We start from the raw sequence: 16,114 nt of genomic DNA, 5'->3' as shown, positions 1-16,114 counted from the left end.
AAATATGAATTTGTGTAGCATAGTCATAAAGATTAGACAAGTGATTAAGCCTTGGACCTACCTGATTGGCTGTAGCTAATTAATCAAATATAATCAAGCGGTTGTTAGACGAGAATCAGGTTGACTATATATGACTAATGGAATTTCAAAATCAACTTCATCGAATTGCTAAATATATGTATTTGACTCAACTCACAAAATCATCATCACCATTGGATTAGATCAAATATTCCTCATGGCCCACCCATCTCCTGGAAATAATACTCTCCTCATGCAACTTATCTCTTTTTTTCTTTTTTTTAAATGATGTGGTCCCATTATATATGAGCCATGCATGCATTTCATTTTTTTTTTTTTTAAATTAAAGAGAAGGCTTTGAGGTAGACAAAGGAAACTACACCACAGAATTTGGATTTCACAACCCAACAATTCATGTCTCTTTCCATCCTATATAATTAATAAACCCACTGATATTTATTATTATTTTTTTTTTTAAAAAAAAAAAGCAGATGATGAGATCTAAACTCTTTTTGGGGGATGGGTTAAAAAGCAACTAAATGAAGGTTCCTTTGTGGCTCAAAATCACACAATTGCATGGAAACAAAAGATTCATGGAAAAGTGTTTGTTTGAAGCATTCCTTCAAGGTTGAATTGTTTTTTTTTCTGTCTAAAAGCTTGATCTGTCTCCCACTTACTGAATTCTTGGTCCTCAACCAGCTTCTTGCTATTAGCTATTTCCCAGTTGTTGTATGCATGCATGTGTCGTAAACTACTGCAACCACTAAGATTATTTACATACATAAATATAAGGAGAGAAATATATAATACTTAATATTAAAAAATTGTCTGTAAAGGAAAAGAATTAAAACGCAATCGTATTGATATTTACTTACACATCAAAATCATGTCAGATTATCCTGAGAAGTAAACATGGTATAGAAATTCTATATAATTATTGGAAATTGGTCCAGCATAATATTCATTTAATTAAGAATGTAATTTTTCAATTCTTTAAATCTACCAGAATTAGGAGAGAATCTACCCATATAGAAACTAAGGGAAGAATAAGAAGAGTGATTACACAGTGCTAAGTGAAAATCAATATTGCTGAGTGAAAAAATCTAATTCAAACTTCCTAGTGGTAGTGGAGTAGTATTAAAATATTTGGTCGGTTCGATTTTAAATTGAATCGAATTCAAAAAATTAAAAATTAAAATTTTAATATTTATAAAAATAAAATTGGATATATTTTAAAAAAATTAATTTAATCAAATTAATTTAATTTAATTTGTTTTAATTCACTTTTATCGATTGAATTTTTTAATAAATTTTTTATTTTTTATACTTTAGTTTTTAGTATTCTAAAATTTAATTAAAATATTTTAACTTTGATTGTGATTTAATTTTTATATTATCAAAAATAATATACTATGGTTACTAATTAATTCGATTTTACTGATTTTTCTAATCAAAATCGAATCGAACTAAAATAATTAAAATTTTTCAAAATAAAAACTGAATAAATTTAAAATTTAAAATTAATTTTACTTCGGTCGATTTTTCAGTTTAAACCGAATACTATTAATCTAGAGTAATATGAACATATGAATTCTTGCTGCACTGTTTAACAAATGAATATGATTGCCAAGGTTTGAACTTTACGACAATAATTACTTCATTCATTCAAGAAAAAGATTGTCTCTGAAGTTTGTTCATATCTATTTGATTAATGGAGATGAAATGATTGTATTATAAAGCATTTGTAGTTCATGATAATTATGAAGTTTTCTTTTAATGTAATTGAGTTTGATTGAAATTCAAATTTGAGCAACTATTAATTGAATATAACACCAAAAATAGGCATCTCATAATGTTTATCTTTAGTAATCAAATGAATATTTCAATTATTGCCATCATTTTTCATTTAAACATATTTTTAATCAGATTTTATTTTTTCAATTTTCTCGGTTCAAAAAAAAGAAAAGGAAGCTTCAAATCTTCAAGATCAAAGAGCTGAAAATGTTCAATGATCCTAACCCTTGATTGAACCCATTTTCTAAGACTTGGGCAAATTAAATGACTTGCACATAACAGTAAATAGGAAAAAAACGACTTTCTTTCGGAATAAATTAGATATATTGATATTTAAATTCAAAATTTTGGTAATTTAAAATAATTTTAGCACCTGAATTATTTGTAAAGAAAATTTTCAAATATTTTTACAGTAGAATGGTTTATATAATTTAACCTATTATAAGTAAGTTGGTAGATATGATGATATGTAAATGTAAATAAATCTTTTTAATAAAATGAGAGAGATAGAGAGTGACGAAAGGGAGGCTTGTCCTGTTGCTACCATGAAGATACGAAATCAGAGAAGGAGAAATGGGAAGAAGAGGGTAAGGCTTACAGAGGGAAAGAGGGGTGGCCCCCAATCCTCGCCGCATACGACACCATTTGGCTGCCCTATACAGTGACACACTAACACTGACCGACCACTAAATTTTACTCTTCACACTCCATCACCATTTTTATCTTTTCTCACACTTTTGCAGATTTATATGCAACGGAAAATCATCAGAAAATACAGAAGTTACAGAGAGAAAAGGATTATGTGTATGGTGGTCATGTATGTGTTGTCCATAACTCTCATGTACATCCCAATAAATGATTGAGGAACAATTAAGACCGAGTGGATCAATTTCTTCTTTCTTTCTTTTTTTTTTTTTTTTTTTTTATATCTTCCTCTGTGTGTGTGTGTATATATATATATTATAAAAACAACAACTTCTCAGAAAGAAGAGAAGCAAAATACGTCTAAAGATTGCTTGTTTTCTTCTCTTCATCTCCGGATTGTAGCTGTCCCCTTTTATACTTTTCTCTTGGTTCTATCTGGGTTTTAAATCTTCCCTCTTTGTTCCTGCTGGTTTCTATCTGGAACTCTTTCTAGGTAACTATCCAACTCCAAGATTTTTTTATTTTCCATGTTTTCCTTAAAAAATTTCTTTTTCATTTCTTCTTTTGTTTCTTTTCATGGGTTTAAAACACAGCGGATTTTTACAATTCGGTTGAATTTTGAATTCTAGATTTGCTTGTATTGAAGGAGCTAAGAGAAGTGATTGTTGAAGATGGCTGCCGCCTCATCATCCGCTTCTTTCTTTCGGTCTAGGGAGGAAAATCAAAACCAGATGATGCAACAGAATTCATCCACAGCTGCTCCAACCACTGTTCCTCAAAAGAAAAAGAGAAATCAACCTGGAACACCAAGCAAGTAGCTATGCTTTTACATCCAATATCTCATCAATTCATGCATCAAATAACTACTGCCGATGATAAAAACTAACAATACTTTGCTCATTAATGAAACCCTATTTCTAATTTTTCTGGGGATGATGGGTTTTTATTGATTTTAATTGCAGATCCAGATGCAGAGGTGATAGCGCTGTCTCCCAAGACCCTAATGGCAACAAATAGGTTCATATGTGAAGTATGCAACAAAGGGTTTCAAAGGGAGCAAAACTTACAGCTTCACAGAAGAGGACACAACCTGCCTTGGAAGCTAAAGCAGAAGACTACAAAAGAAGTGAAGAGGAAGGTCTATTTATGCCCTGAGCCCACATGCGTTCACCACGATCCTTCTAGGGCTCTCGGTGACCTTACTGGTATCAAAAAGCACTACTCTAGAAAACATGGCGAGAAGAAATGGAAGTGTGAGAAGTGCTCTAAGAGATACGCCGTTCAATCTGATTGGAAAGCCCATTCAAAGACCTGTGGCACAAGAGAGTACAGATGTGACTGTGGCACTCTCTTCTCAAGGTAACTAAACTAATTAATTAATAATCAGCCTCCATTATTTAGTCATAGGATTCATTCATTCCCCACGGCTGTAGACAAAAATACGATGACAAGAAAGGTTTAAAAGAAAGATTTAGGGACTCAGAGTTCTCGAGAAAGGCTAGCAAAAGGGGACGGGGCTGGCTGCTTTTCTTTCTTCTCTTTCAGATCTTTTGCTCTCTTTTTTTCCTCAGCTCCTTTTCTCTCTTTCACTCATACATATATGGAAGAACTGCTTGCATGTGAATAATCTGCGAAACTGCCATGATAGTGGAGGTCTCTTCTCAAGAAAAACGAAGAAATTAAGTGGGAAAATTAATTTAAAAAAAAAAAAGGAAAAGAAAACAGTATCCAGAAAATGATAATTATAAATCTTCGTTTCTCGATAACACCGCCCTTCATCTCTTTTCTCTATTCACGTGTTGTTGTTACGGTGTCAGGAAGGATATTGTTACTGGGTTTGTTCTCATGTGAGTTGGCTAAACGTTAATGGGTTTGTTCTCTTCTGAGTTGGCTCAGCTCTCCCGGCTACTTCTTCCCATGAATAACGTTAGGGTTGTGGGGTTGAGATGCTCCCCTTCTCTCTCTCACTCTTCCTTTTGATTTTGTTGCCGGAGAGAATGTTCCACGGCCTTATTTCTTGATCGGAGAGATTCCTGAGAGTGGTCTTTTATTAATGATTACTTTCACGATTATGGAAATATTCCTCCAGTGGAAACGAGGGTTTTATATGGATTGAAGAAGCTAGTTTCTTAAATGAGCTACCTTCTGAGTTTCTGGTTTTTCATCAAACTAGTAAATAATTTTGCTCTTCATTTATTGAAGAGCCAGTTCTGGAATTGGCATTTGGACTTTGATTGATTTATTAATTTCCTCGCTTTTATAGAGAAAAATAACAGTTATCATTTTTGTTAATATTCAAATAATAGAAGACTATCCTTGTACCTCACTCTACCTTCTTCATGTTCATCATCATTATCATCTTTTAGATTCGAAATTATAATCAAGTTCTTCGTCATTATAATTTGTTGCAGGCGTGATAGTTTCATCACCCATAGAGCTTTCTGTGACGCATTGGCTCAGGAGAGCGCACGGCATCCTAGCAACTTAAGCACCATAGGTACTCATCTCTATGGAAGTAACCACATGAGCTTAGGCCTATCTCAAGTGGGTTCTCAAATTTCATCATTGCAAGATCAGAATCACCCAACTAGTAATATGTTGCGGCTGGGAAGCGCTGGGGCTGCGAAATTCGAGCACATTATCCCTCCATCCAACTCCTCGTCCTTGCCATCAATGCCTTCTTCTGCCTTCTTCATGTCAGATGCAAATCAAGGTTCATTCCCAAATAAATCCTTACATGGGCTAATACAACTCAATGACCTTCAAAATACCACCACCAACTCCTCCCATACCAATCTCTTCAATCTTGGCTTCTTTTCAAATAATGCTGCTGCCCCCAGCCGAATGAGTAACAGCGACAATGCCAACTCAAGCACCACAGCCACCAACTTGGTGAATTCAAGCTTCTTGAATCCAAATCCATTCAACAACGGAAATGGTGGTCAAGGTCTCTTCTCCAACAACATGGGTGATCATCATGTTGACTCAGCTGGCATCCCTTCTCTTTATAGCAATTCAATGCAGCAAGAAAACATCACTCCACACATGTCTGCCACAGCTTTGCTTCAAAAAGCTGCTCAAATGGGTTCAACTACTAGCAGCAACAACTCTAATCTTCTAAGAGGCCTTGGAGGTTCTCCATCAACCGGCACTAAATCCGATAGATCACCACTTGTTTCTGCTAACTTTAGCAGCAACAGTTTTGGAAATGCAACTGTAGGGGATGGTGGCCTAGGAACGCAGATAGAACATGACAACCAACTTCAGGGATTGATGAATTCTCTTGCCAATGGCGGCTCTTCCATTTTCGGCGGCGGACATGGGCAAGATAACAGCTTCGGTGGGTTTACAGGCAGCGGCATCTCATTGGAACAACTTCATAATAGCACGAATTTTAGCAATGTAGAGGAAGCAAAATTGCAACAAAGTCTTGGGGTTGGATCAGATAAGCTGACCTTAGATTTTCTTGGGGTCGGAGAAATGGTAAGAAGCATTGGTGGAGCTCAACATGGCATCAATTTAAGCTCAAATAATAAACCTTTTTGAAGGCCAAAAAGCCCTTGAGAATCAAACAAAGCAGAAGTGGAAGTTTAGGTATGAATTAATGTATGTTTCTCTTCGTTAGGGTTTTAATTTGTTGCAAAGAATTGCCTCAAGGATTACTTAATTTCCATCCTTTCAATTAATCTATCTTTGTGTGTGTACTCATGTGTTAAGTTTCAGTAGAAATCAAATTTAACCATTCTCTCTCTCTCTCTTGATCGAATTTATATATATTAATTAAAAAACAAATCCCCACGTCTACTGAAAACATGTGGAGTTTTGTTGAATCGGAGTCTTTTAGAACTGAGAAGTCCACGAGAACACCTGGTGACTGACTCGGTCACGTTGAGCTCTTCAGTCTTATTAAAGAATCTTCTTTTCAATTCTTAACTACTTCGACCCAACAGCTCGACATGTAATAACATTGACATATTTTATTAACTGGTAATAAAGTGTTTGATTTGTTTATAATTTGTGAAAGAATTTGTTTGCTCACCTAATACCTAACCCTAAAAAAAATTAAGAATTGAAAAACCCAAAAGTAATTGCAGAATTTCAGGCACTGTTGTTGACATTCTCTGATAATTATTTGCAAATTATCCTATCCATGTTGACTACGTTCAAGAAAACATGCATTGTCCTGAGGCTCTCTCACGTTCAACGAGGCTGTTGGTTTTTTTTTTTTTGAATTTAATGATAAAAATTAGGGTTTTTAGGATTCTTTTTGAAAGATTGTGAGTGGGCATTTAGCTTGGAAGGACTGACAGTGTGGGCATTTAGTGTGCAGAAAAAAAGCAGCAGAGAATTGTTCCTTATTGTAATTATAGTGAAACTTATGTGGCAGCTTTGTCGTAATTCTTGTCTTTTCTTTCTCTTCATGGAATCAATCATCAGTCCGTGACTGTGAAACTGTCGACTACCTTCTTTCTTTTTCATTTTTAATTTCAAACTTCATCTCTTTTCTTGCGTTTCATCTCAGTTCACCACCTTACCAACTTTTTCAAAATTTTTACTCTTTTTCTGCTGTAATTTTTATCCAAAATCATTAATTTTTAGTATATTATAATTTTGATTACTAAATTTTAATTTTTTTAAAAAAATTTTAAATTATTTTTTAAATTTTTAAATTTTAATTAAATTCTTTCTTATCTATAATTATAAATTTTCATATTAACATAAATTAAAAAAAAAACTCTCTATTTTATTATTTATTTTATACTTTTATTCTCTTTTTATCTATAAAAAATTATATATTTTCTCTCTTTTCTTGTTCTCTCTAAAAAATATACAATTTTATTTTAAAATATATAAAAAATAATAAAAAAAAATTTAGAGTTACTTAAAATTATTACAATTAAATACCATAACAAAAGAGTAACAAAATTGAAGATAGAATAATTTTTTCATTTTTCTTCTTAAATCAATACTCCTTATTTAATTAATAAAAACAATTAAAAGTAACATTACATTTCTAATAATAATCACTTATTTAATTTTTTTAATAAAGTCAAAGGAATATATATAATATATAGTTCTACTTTTTATAATTCATTATTTTAAATTACTTTTAAATTTTAAACATTAAAATTTTATTACACAAGGATAAAATAGTAATTATCTAAAATTATTTTTTGTTATAAATATATATAAAATTATGTAAATAACTATTTAAAAAACTTATTCATTAAATAATTTATTTTTAATAAAAAATATTATACATTTAAAATAAATTAATAAATAATATGCACAATATAACTGCTTAAATGTTAAAACTTCATCCATAAAATTATCTAAATTAATATCTAAAAATTATTTATTAATATTCAAAATAAAAATTGTATCTAATTAATATTTTTATTATTAATAAATGTTTTAGTGTGATTTAAAAATAAAATATAAAAATATTAATTAAATTATAAAAATTAAATAATATATAATCAATAAGTTGTATGAGTAAATATATAAAAAAAAATAAAATAAAAGAGGAAAGAGAGAGAAAAAAAAGGAAAATAGATAATAAGGAAGAGGGAAAAATTCATAAATGAAGTAGTTAATAAATGAAATAGTTAATGGTGGGGTTACCATTATCCTTTTTGTAGTGACGAATCTTGTATGTGTTCCTAAGAAAAGGAATTTGTCCATTTTTCGGGGTTTTTTTTATTTATATTAACTTAAAAACTTATAATAATAGATAAAAAGGATTTAATGAAAATAAATTAAAGTTTGAGGAGTTATAAAAAAAAATTAAAAAATATATTAAAACTTGAGTGATTTTGGATGAAGATTAGCCTACAGACTCTATGTTCTTAACTTTCACGACTTCAAAATTTCACAACTTTTTAAGATGTAAACTCTCACTTAGTATACTAATTAAATATTAACCATCGATCTTAATAAAATCCATATAAAATTTATTATAATTAATAATCATAATATAATTATTGTATATATGTTAAATGGTTATATCGTAAAAAATATATAAAAATACTAATTAAATAAATTTAATTAATTTAATATTTTTTTATTAATTTAATAACTATATAATAAAAAAATAACTAAGTCAAGTGGTTTACAGATAATGAAGACAACGACTCAAGATAAAAAAATTATTAGATATATAGAGTACACGTTTAATTTTCTTTTTAATCGAAAATAAAAAATAAAACTAGTTTCAACTTAAGTTTTAAATTTATATATTTTTAGTCACGAGTCATATCAAATTAAATTGAATTTGATATTTTTAATTATAAATTATTTCTCAAATAACTTTAAATCTATAATTCTATAATTCTATATTATTTGGTGTGAAAGGTGAATTTAAAAATTATTTGAATTATTTGAGTGGGTTTAAATTTCTCCTCCAATTATTTTCTTCAAAGAATGGACTATTCCAATCTCGTGGCTCATGTAAAATTCAAGACTTGAAAAATCATACTGTTGATCGGTGTCGTTGGTGTTACAATCCATCTTAAAGTCCTCATAATGCTGCATGTCACCAAGCTTCTCATGCTCAAGCATGCAAGTTATCATTATTATGATGCATTTCTTGTCTCATACAGCAGCTAATTTCCATAGTCCATCTAAGCCATGCAGCATATATAAATATATATATATGAAAGCTTCTGAACTTTTCTGTATTACTGTAATAAATTAACAACAAGAAAAAAGAAAGAAAAGAAGAACATCAATTCAAAAAAGCAGACAGCGAAAAAGGTTGCAGCTAAAAGTCACTATCCAAAATATGATTGATCAAATTCACAAGGTACAATTGAAGGGAAGCATGAAGATAAGATACAGCTTGAACTGATGAATTCGGCTGTCTGATCCATGGCTGTGATAATATTTCTGAGTCACTGTCTTCCACGGAACAAAGCAGACACTGCAAGGAACCCCAGAAAATAATTAGATGATGGGGTCTTGTAGAAATTTAGATTCAAAGCTGGTAATTAATCATCCAAATCATTATTATATCAGGGAAAAAAAAAAAAGTATTTTCCCATGAACAAGAATAATATATGCAGCAAAGCAGTGGAAAGTGTCTCAATCACAGTTGTTATTGCATGGAAGTGGGGCTTCTAATGCCCTGTCTTTTGGGAAGTAGTACAAATTTCTGCCATCTGCAATTTAAGCACAAGAAAATAAAAAAGCAAAGAAAAAAGAAAATCTTTCACTATGTCAACAATATTATTTTCCCCATTTACCCAATTTTCCAAGTAATTAGTCATGCAAAGGGAATGAAAAAAATAACATTTTTCCCTTATTTACAGAGATAATTTGCAAGAGTAAAATGAAATAGACAAGGGAAAAGACATTTTGTTTGAGCATCCTAAGAGCAGCACTTGTGAAGTCTTGCAGAAGTATAAATACATGTATGTGTGTTAAAAGGTTAAAACAAGAAAAGTAGAAATAAAAACAAAAAGACGAGAAATGAAACAACAACTCTTATGTACTAGCTCGAGGCTGTCCCCATTCAAAGGAACTATGTCAGAGTCAGAGAATATTAAAAATACCATTATGATAATTAATAAATTATTTCCTTTTTTTTCCAATTAATTAATTTCTCCTACTCCAAATGAGCAGTAAAAGCAATGAGAAGGCTCAATTACCCATGAAATAGAGAATTTTACTTTTAATTTTAATTATTTAACACGTCACAGCTGGGTCCCTTCTTTTTTTTCGTTATTATTTTTTTCATGTGGCCGTACCTTCTCTTTCTCGTCTCTGTTTCTCCATCTCAGCTATATCCATTCACTTTTTTCTTTTTCATTGAAAGTCCCCAATTCCTCCAAAAGATTGGCTTGTCTGCGCAGTAATATTTCTCTCTGAATCCAAGGAGGAGCTCATTTCTATGCCAGGCTGTGGTGGCTGCTGCAGCTGTTGATGTTTTTCTCTTTGCGAAAACCCTCCACTCATGCTTCTAACAATTTGTCCGACCCCGAGAAAGTCCCTGGTCAATCTATCAGACCCTCCAATGCTCATGTTCAGACCCTGGTGCAACTTCGGTTCCTCCGGGTTTCCACTGTAAGAGTTTTCTTGTCCATGCCCAGAAGCGAAAAGGGATGAATTCCCAGTTGCAAATGAGTTCATTAGGTCATGGAGATTGTTGTCATTTTCGTTGAAAACGCCTCCGAAGTTAGCTGCACCTAATTGCCTATTTGATTTAATTCCGCTTGAGGAAGAGCTACCAAAGCTTCTCAGCAATGATGCACTGTTTGTGCTTGTAGTTGAACCCATTTGAGCTGCCTTTTGAAGCAATGCCGTAGCAGACATATGAGGAAACATCTTATCATTTTGAACTGAGGAGCTAAAGAGAGAAGGGACACCAGACGTCATTTGATGATGATGATGATGATAATCACTTATTATGTTGTTTGTGAAGATATTGGATCCTTCACCGTCTCCGCTGGCACCATTATGGCCGTTGAAATGAGTGGACAGTAGCAGTCCCGAAGGTGGTAAATTGCTGTTAGCGATGTTGCTTGTACTGCTGCTACTGGAAATAAAGCTAAGGTTGAAAAGATTGGAGGCAGGGGGAGGAGGGTTGTTGCTTGTGGTGCTATGAATATCAGCGAATTGCATCAATCCATGATGAAATGATTTATTTTGCAGCAGCCCTTGTTGAGATTGGTGTTCCTCATGATAATTCTGGTTTGGTTCTTGCATAAAGAAAGCAGATGAAGGCATTTGCTGCGATGGTTGTCGAAACGATGTTGAACCCATAGATGGGGGAAGGAGATGGTCAAATTGTCCACTCCGGCCACCTCCACCAAGTCGTAAAATGTCACTAGATTGTTCTTGCATTGATGAAATTTGAGTACCCACTTGAGATACGCCTAAGCTCATGTTGCTACCTCCATATAAATGACTTGCAATGGTGCTCAAGGTGGAAGGAGGATTTCGAGCACTCTCCTGAGCCAACGCATCACAGAAGGCCCTATGAGTGATAAAACTGTCACGCCTGCAACAATCATTAGGCCAAAGAATCTATCAACTGAATGACTATCACATAGATAAAATAATATTAATTAATTAAAGGTAGAAGAAGAATAAAAGGGAAGTTGAAAAAAAAGGCTTCAAACAGGAATCCAAGACTGCAATCTATTACAACATCAAATTATAGACTTTTGAAAAATAATCTTGAAATGTCGAAAACTGAATAAATACGTAAAATACGGCAACTACCTCAGACCACATGTGATGTCCTATACAAAACTGTATTATTCTGATCCCACAACATGTATAATTCAAATAAAGCTTTAAATAAAATGATTACTATCTCCATGAACGATAGACACATATAATCCATTTATAGATTTTTAGTTGCTGCAGTGAAGTTTTTGGCATGCATTTCCCTATTGACATGTCCCATCGTTGAACGAAGGGCCCAATATATACATACATATACGTGGTCCAAAAATGCAATGACAGTGGTTTGTGCTGGCTCCACTGAGAAGAAATTTAGGGTTGCCATTCAGAGGTAAAAAAAAAAGATGGAGAGATGAATGATTTGGTGTAGAATAGATGGAGGACTTAAAGTGGGCAAAAAAGCAAGAAGGTGGGGAAGAGTGTGAAGGAAAGGAGTGAGACTATAATTTCCATAGAAGACAGAAACATAATAATGGAAGGTAGGTGAGAAGGAAAGAATTTCACCAGATGTTTGAAAATCATTAACCAATCAACAAGGAATCAAATGCCATTTCAAGAACTGCAAGCTCAATAAATGCAACTAGAGAATGTATTCAGCATCATGAAAAGAAGTCAATCAACAAGTCCATTTCAGGACTTATTGTAACTTTAATTATATATGCATGTAATTTAAATGCAAGAAAACTTGCAGGCTCATGATGCATTTGATTTCCAATATAGAATTGTTCCAAAACTAGAAAAAAAATCATCACCCAAGATTTTCACTTTATTTTTCTTTTGAACATCCTGGTCAATGTTGATGATCGACTCCCAATCCACCACTGCAATTCTCTTACCATTAGACCATAAAAGCTCTAAAAATTGCAGAGATGGGGAGAGAGAGAAGGAGAGAAGAAGGGTTGTTTAGGGCCTACGTTATATAAAAAAGGAGTACCTGCAAAAGTACAGAGCTGATCCCATCTAGCCAACCCATAAGAGAACAAACATGGTAAACAACACACAGCAGCAAGCTCTACATGGCATAGCAACACGTGAATAGAAAATATAAACAACCAAAAATGGCGGTGGTTCCGAGGTGAAAGAAAATATGAACTGATTTCTAATCTTTTTATTTTATTTTTCTTTTCTTTTCTTTTCTTTCCACCTCACTGAAAGAAACCTCTATGCCCATTGCAGTTTCCAGAGATTGTTCACGTGGGAGCATGTTTTCTGCTCATTCACTATCTCCACCACAGTAGCAATAGTAGTGAAAATTCATATATGAAGATGCCCAAAACAATTTTCCCAAGAAAAAGGAAATACCCCATTTGCAAGAAAACTTAAGGAAACGAATAAAGAAACGAGGGAAGGAAACTTTTCTCTCCTGCCACTCGAGGAATCTTACCCCTAAAACAAAACAGCCCACAGTACTACACTACTCATAACGCCTCTTTCTTTCCTTCCGTTTCCATCTTTCTTTTTGTTTGTGAATGGAGCTAGTTTAAAACCAAAGAGGAAGAAGAAGAAGAAGAAGAAGAAGAAGAATTATGGAGAACCATTAATGGATAAAGGATAATTTACCTTGAGAAGAGAGTGCCGCAGTCACATCTGTATTCTCTAGTGCCGCAGGTTTTAGAATGGGCTTTCCAATCAGATTGAACAGCGTATCTCTTAGAACACTTCTCACACTTCCATTTCTTCTCACCATGTTTTCTAGAGTAGTGCTTTTTGATACCAGTAAGGTCACCAAGAGCCCTAGAAGGATCATGGTGGACGCATGTGGGCTCAGGGCACAAGTAGACCTTCCTCTTCACTTCTTTTGTAGTCTTCTGCTTAAGCTTCCAAGGCAGGTTGTGTCCTCTTCTGTGCAGCTGTAGGTTTTGCTCCCTTTGGAACCCTTTGTTGCATACCTCACATATGAACCGATTTGTTGCCATTAGGGTCTTGGGAGATAGTGCTATCACCTCTGCGTCTGGATCTGTTATGAAAAATGCCAAACAACAAATTATTAGAAAATTCTGAATTAATTACAAAGAATGAATTTTGGGTAGACAATGGATTTTCTAATTCAACTCTAAAGTCTAAATTGGAATTACAAAAAAAAAAGGTCTTCTTTTGTTGCTTAATTATATTAGATAGATCTTAAATAAAATTGGTGATACTTGCTTGGTGTTCGAGGTAGGTTTCTCTTTTTCTTCTGAGGTGGTGGAGCTGGAGCAGAAGATGAAGTTGGTGTTGAGGAATGCTGTTGTGTCATCTGGTTTTGATGATCTTCATCCCTAATTCCAAAGAAGGGCACCGATGAAGAAGAAGCCGCCATCTTCAAGAAACAACTTCACTTTCTTTCTTTCTTCTTCTGCTCTTTATTAGTTCTCCAATCCCTTGTCCCGATGCAATCTATAATCTAGAAACCAACACAACCCCACATGCAATTTCCTCTTTATATCTCATCTCAAAAAGCCAACAAAACACATTTCAAGATTTTGAATACTGATTAAATGAGAACCCTAAGAAGGAAAGTCTCTGAAACCTGAAGCAGCTAGAGAAAATAAAATAACAATTAAGCAAAACAAGAAGAAGAGAGATAATCAAGAAAGAGGAAGCACAGCACAAGACTTTCTCTACTGTTGCCTTCGCTTTAAACGCCAGATTTTGAACAAGGGAGGCTACTGTGGTTCTTCTTTGCTTTGGTGTCATGCAGATATGCTAACACATATCCATTAAAAACCATTTTACTCTCTCTCTCTCTCTTTTCAAGTTTCCTGGGTTAATTGATATTTTTGCAAAAATTGAAAGCTTAATTCTGTGAGTGAGTGAGAGAGAGAGAGAGAGAGAGTCGGTGGACCCAATCCATAGCCATAAAACGACATGGGTATGGTGAGTGAGGGTAGCATGAACAGCTACACCTTTCTCTCTCTTTCTCTCTCTTATTTCGTATCTTCTTATTCACTTGCAGACAAACTTCCCTTCGTCACTCCCTCACAGAGTGGACCTCACTGTAAATTTATACTGAAACTCAAACTTATTTGAAATAATATATGCATCCCCACATGAATATCTTCCATACCAAATCCCCACTTTCAAATTCTTAATTCATTTATCCAAAACCCAGATACACAGTTTGATCTCTGTTTTTTTCTTTTTTTTTAAAAAAAAAACCTTGACCCTTTTGCTTAAAGTAAATAAATCAATCAATTCAATTAATATATTATTTTTTTTCTTTGTAAAAATATGAATAGTAACATAAATTTAGGCAACAATAATTCGAGGAATAGGGTACTTGAATTTAACAGTAGTCAGGTTCAGTGACATGCAATGGGCAAAAAGGCGTCAACAACACATTAGGTTGTGTTTGGCTATCTGGTTGGTTCAGCTACATGCAGCAGAGGTTTCCAATCACATCAGGAATCAAGATACCATATAATAATAATAATAATAATAATAATAGAAGGGTAATTATGTCATTGACAAAAATCTTAAATCAAGAATACATATGTAATACTTCAGCTTAAAAAAAAAAAAAAAAAAAAAAGTGAAATGTGTGGTTTTATGTGGGATTTGATTTGATTTGATTTCTAGTCATATTTGATTAAGACAGTTTATTTATTATTATTTTGTAATAATCCTAGTTTTATTTTTCCTCATTTTGACAGTTCTCATCCTTTGAGCCAACTAATCTTTTCTTCCTCAAACAACAAGGTATACCTATTAGCATCATACTTGTCATTCCTTTATTACAGTGACAGCTTAACCATAACCATGCACTTCGCTGTCGTTGATCATTTCAATCCCCATGTAATAATTTCGTTTAGTTATACTTATTTCAAGTATTTTTAGTTACTTCAATTATAATTTTTCTCAATAAATTAATTCCTGAAAATTTAAAATAATTTTATATTATTCTTATAAAATTTAATAGAAAATAACACAACATATAATTTAATATGACCAGGCAGAGATAATTATTACAAAGACAAGTCAAGAGGCAGACAGTTATCCAAACAATAAGACGACTAATAACGCCTAACGGATTCTGTTGGAACAAGGACGACTCTGTATTTTCCCTTTCAACAATTTTATTCCTTTTACCTAATTACCCTCCACTTTCCTCTTTTTTCCTTCTCTAATTGAAATTTTTTAAAAAAAATCAGTAAATAGTTATTGTTTTTATATATTATATAAAATAAAAATAATTTTGAGAAGTCGTTTTGACAATAGTGAAATTAATTATTTCAACATATTAATCATCATGCATGGCTATGTATTAATAAAAAATAAAATAAAATATTTAAAAAAATAAATAAAATTGCAACAATATTTAATATTAATAGTTAATGCATTTTCTAAATAAATATATCCAAAAAAGTGTGAAATTAAAAAAAATAAATAAATTTCACAGAATCCAAATTAGCAGTTCAAATTATATATTATGTGTAATTAATTAATTTTTTAATCTAGATTATTGTATTCTATTTATAAAAAAAATATA

The 16,114-nt window shown here is 32.6% G+C and overlaps 2 protein-coding genes across 6 annotated transcripts; one reads left to right on the top strand and one right to left on the bottom strand.

Annotated features, from left to right (window-relative positions):
• Positions 1-2,565: 2,565 nt before the first annotated feature.
• Positions 2,566-6,206, top strand: LOC110602325 (protein indeterminate-domain 5, chloroplastic). 3 transcript variants are annotated; one of them, XM_021739815.2, is made up of 4 exons: positions 2,566-2,950; positions 3,104-3,267; positions 3,420-3,816; positions 4,869-6,206. In XM_021739815.2, exons 2-4 carry the CDS (start codon positions 3,129-3,131, stop codon positions 6,001-6,003), a joined length of 1,671 nt encoding a protein of 556 aa, XP_021595507.1. In that variant the 5' UTR covers positions 2,566-2,950; positions 3,104-3,128; the 3' UTR covers positions 6,004-6,206. The 3 variants fall into 3 exon arrangements, with proteins under 3 accessions (XP_021595507.1, XP_021595506.1, XP_021595508.1); XM_021739814.2 differs by having other exon boundaries at positions 3,087-3,267; XM_021739816.2 differs by having other exon boundaries at positions 3,051-3,267.
• A 2,905-nt stretch (positions 6,207-9,111) lies between these two features.
• LOC110600836 (protein indeterminate-domain 5, chloroplastic) lies at positions 9,112-14,438 on the bottom strand. Of its 3 annotated transcripts, none has more exons than XR_006348856.1 (4): positions 13,792-14,436; positions 13,207-13,603; positions 10,206-11,458; positions 9,112-9,379 (listed from the first exon to the last, which is right to left on the bottom strand). XR_006348856.1 is itself a non-coding variant. In XM_043951581.1 (3 exons), exons 1-3 carry the CDS (start codon positions 13,943-13,945, stop codon positions 10,264-10,266), a joined length of 1,746 nt encoding a protein of 581 aa, XP_043807516.1. In that variant the 5' UTR covers positions 13,946-14,438; the 3' UTR covers positions 9,796-10,263. The 3 variants fall into 3 exon arrangements, 1 of the variants encoding a protein (XP_043807516.1); XR_006348857.1 differs by lacking the exon at positions 9,112-9,379 and adding an exon at positions 9,412-9,617 and having other exon boundaries at positions 13,792-14,438; XM_043951581.1 differs by lacking the exon at positions 9,112-9,379 and having other exon boundaries at positions 9,796-11,458; positions 13,792-14,438.
• Between the last annotated feature and the right edge of the window lie 1,676 nt (positions 14,439-16,114).

The sequence above is a fragment of the Manihot esculenta genome, chromosome 15, assembly GCF_001659605.2.
Source record: "Manihot esculenta cultivar AM560-2 chromosome 15, M.esculenta_v8, whole genome shotgun sequence".
In the NCBI taxonomy this organism is placed as follows: Eukaryota; Viridiplantae; Streptophyta; class Magnoliopsida; order Malpighiales; family Euphorbiaceae; genus Manihot; species Manihot esculenta.
Note: the sequence above shows the minus strand (reverse complement) of the source record. Positions and strands in the feature narration are given on the sequence as shown.

Excerpts from the sequence above, each read along its gene's own strand:
- LOC110602325 (XM_021739815.2), top strand. The coding sequence starts at position 3,129 with ATGGCTGCCGCCTCATCATCCGCTTCTTTCTTTCGGTCTAGGGAGGAA. Across the intron at positions 3,268-3,419 it reads AAATCAACCTGGAACACCAA|ATCCAGATGCAGAGGTGATA; the intron begins GCAAGTAGCTAT and ends TTTTAATTGCAG. Across the intron at positions 3,817-4,868 it reads TGTGGCACTCTCTTCTCAAG|GCGTGATAGTTTCATCACCC; the intron begins GTAACTAAACTA and ends AATTTGTTGCAG.
- LOC110600836 (XM_043951581.1), bottom strand. The coding sequence starts at position 13,945 with ATGGCGGCTTCTTCTTCATCGGTGCCCTTCTTTGGAATTAGGGATGAA. Across the intron at positions 13,604-13,791 it reads AAACCTACCTCGAACACCAA|ATCCAGACGCAGAGGTGATA; the intron begins GCAAGTATCACC and ends TTTTCATAACAG. Across the intron at positions 11,459-13,206 it reads TGCGGCACTCTCTTCTCAAG|GCGTGACAGTTTTATCACTC; the intron begins GTAAATTATCCT and ends TGATTGTTGCAG.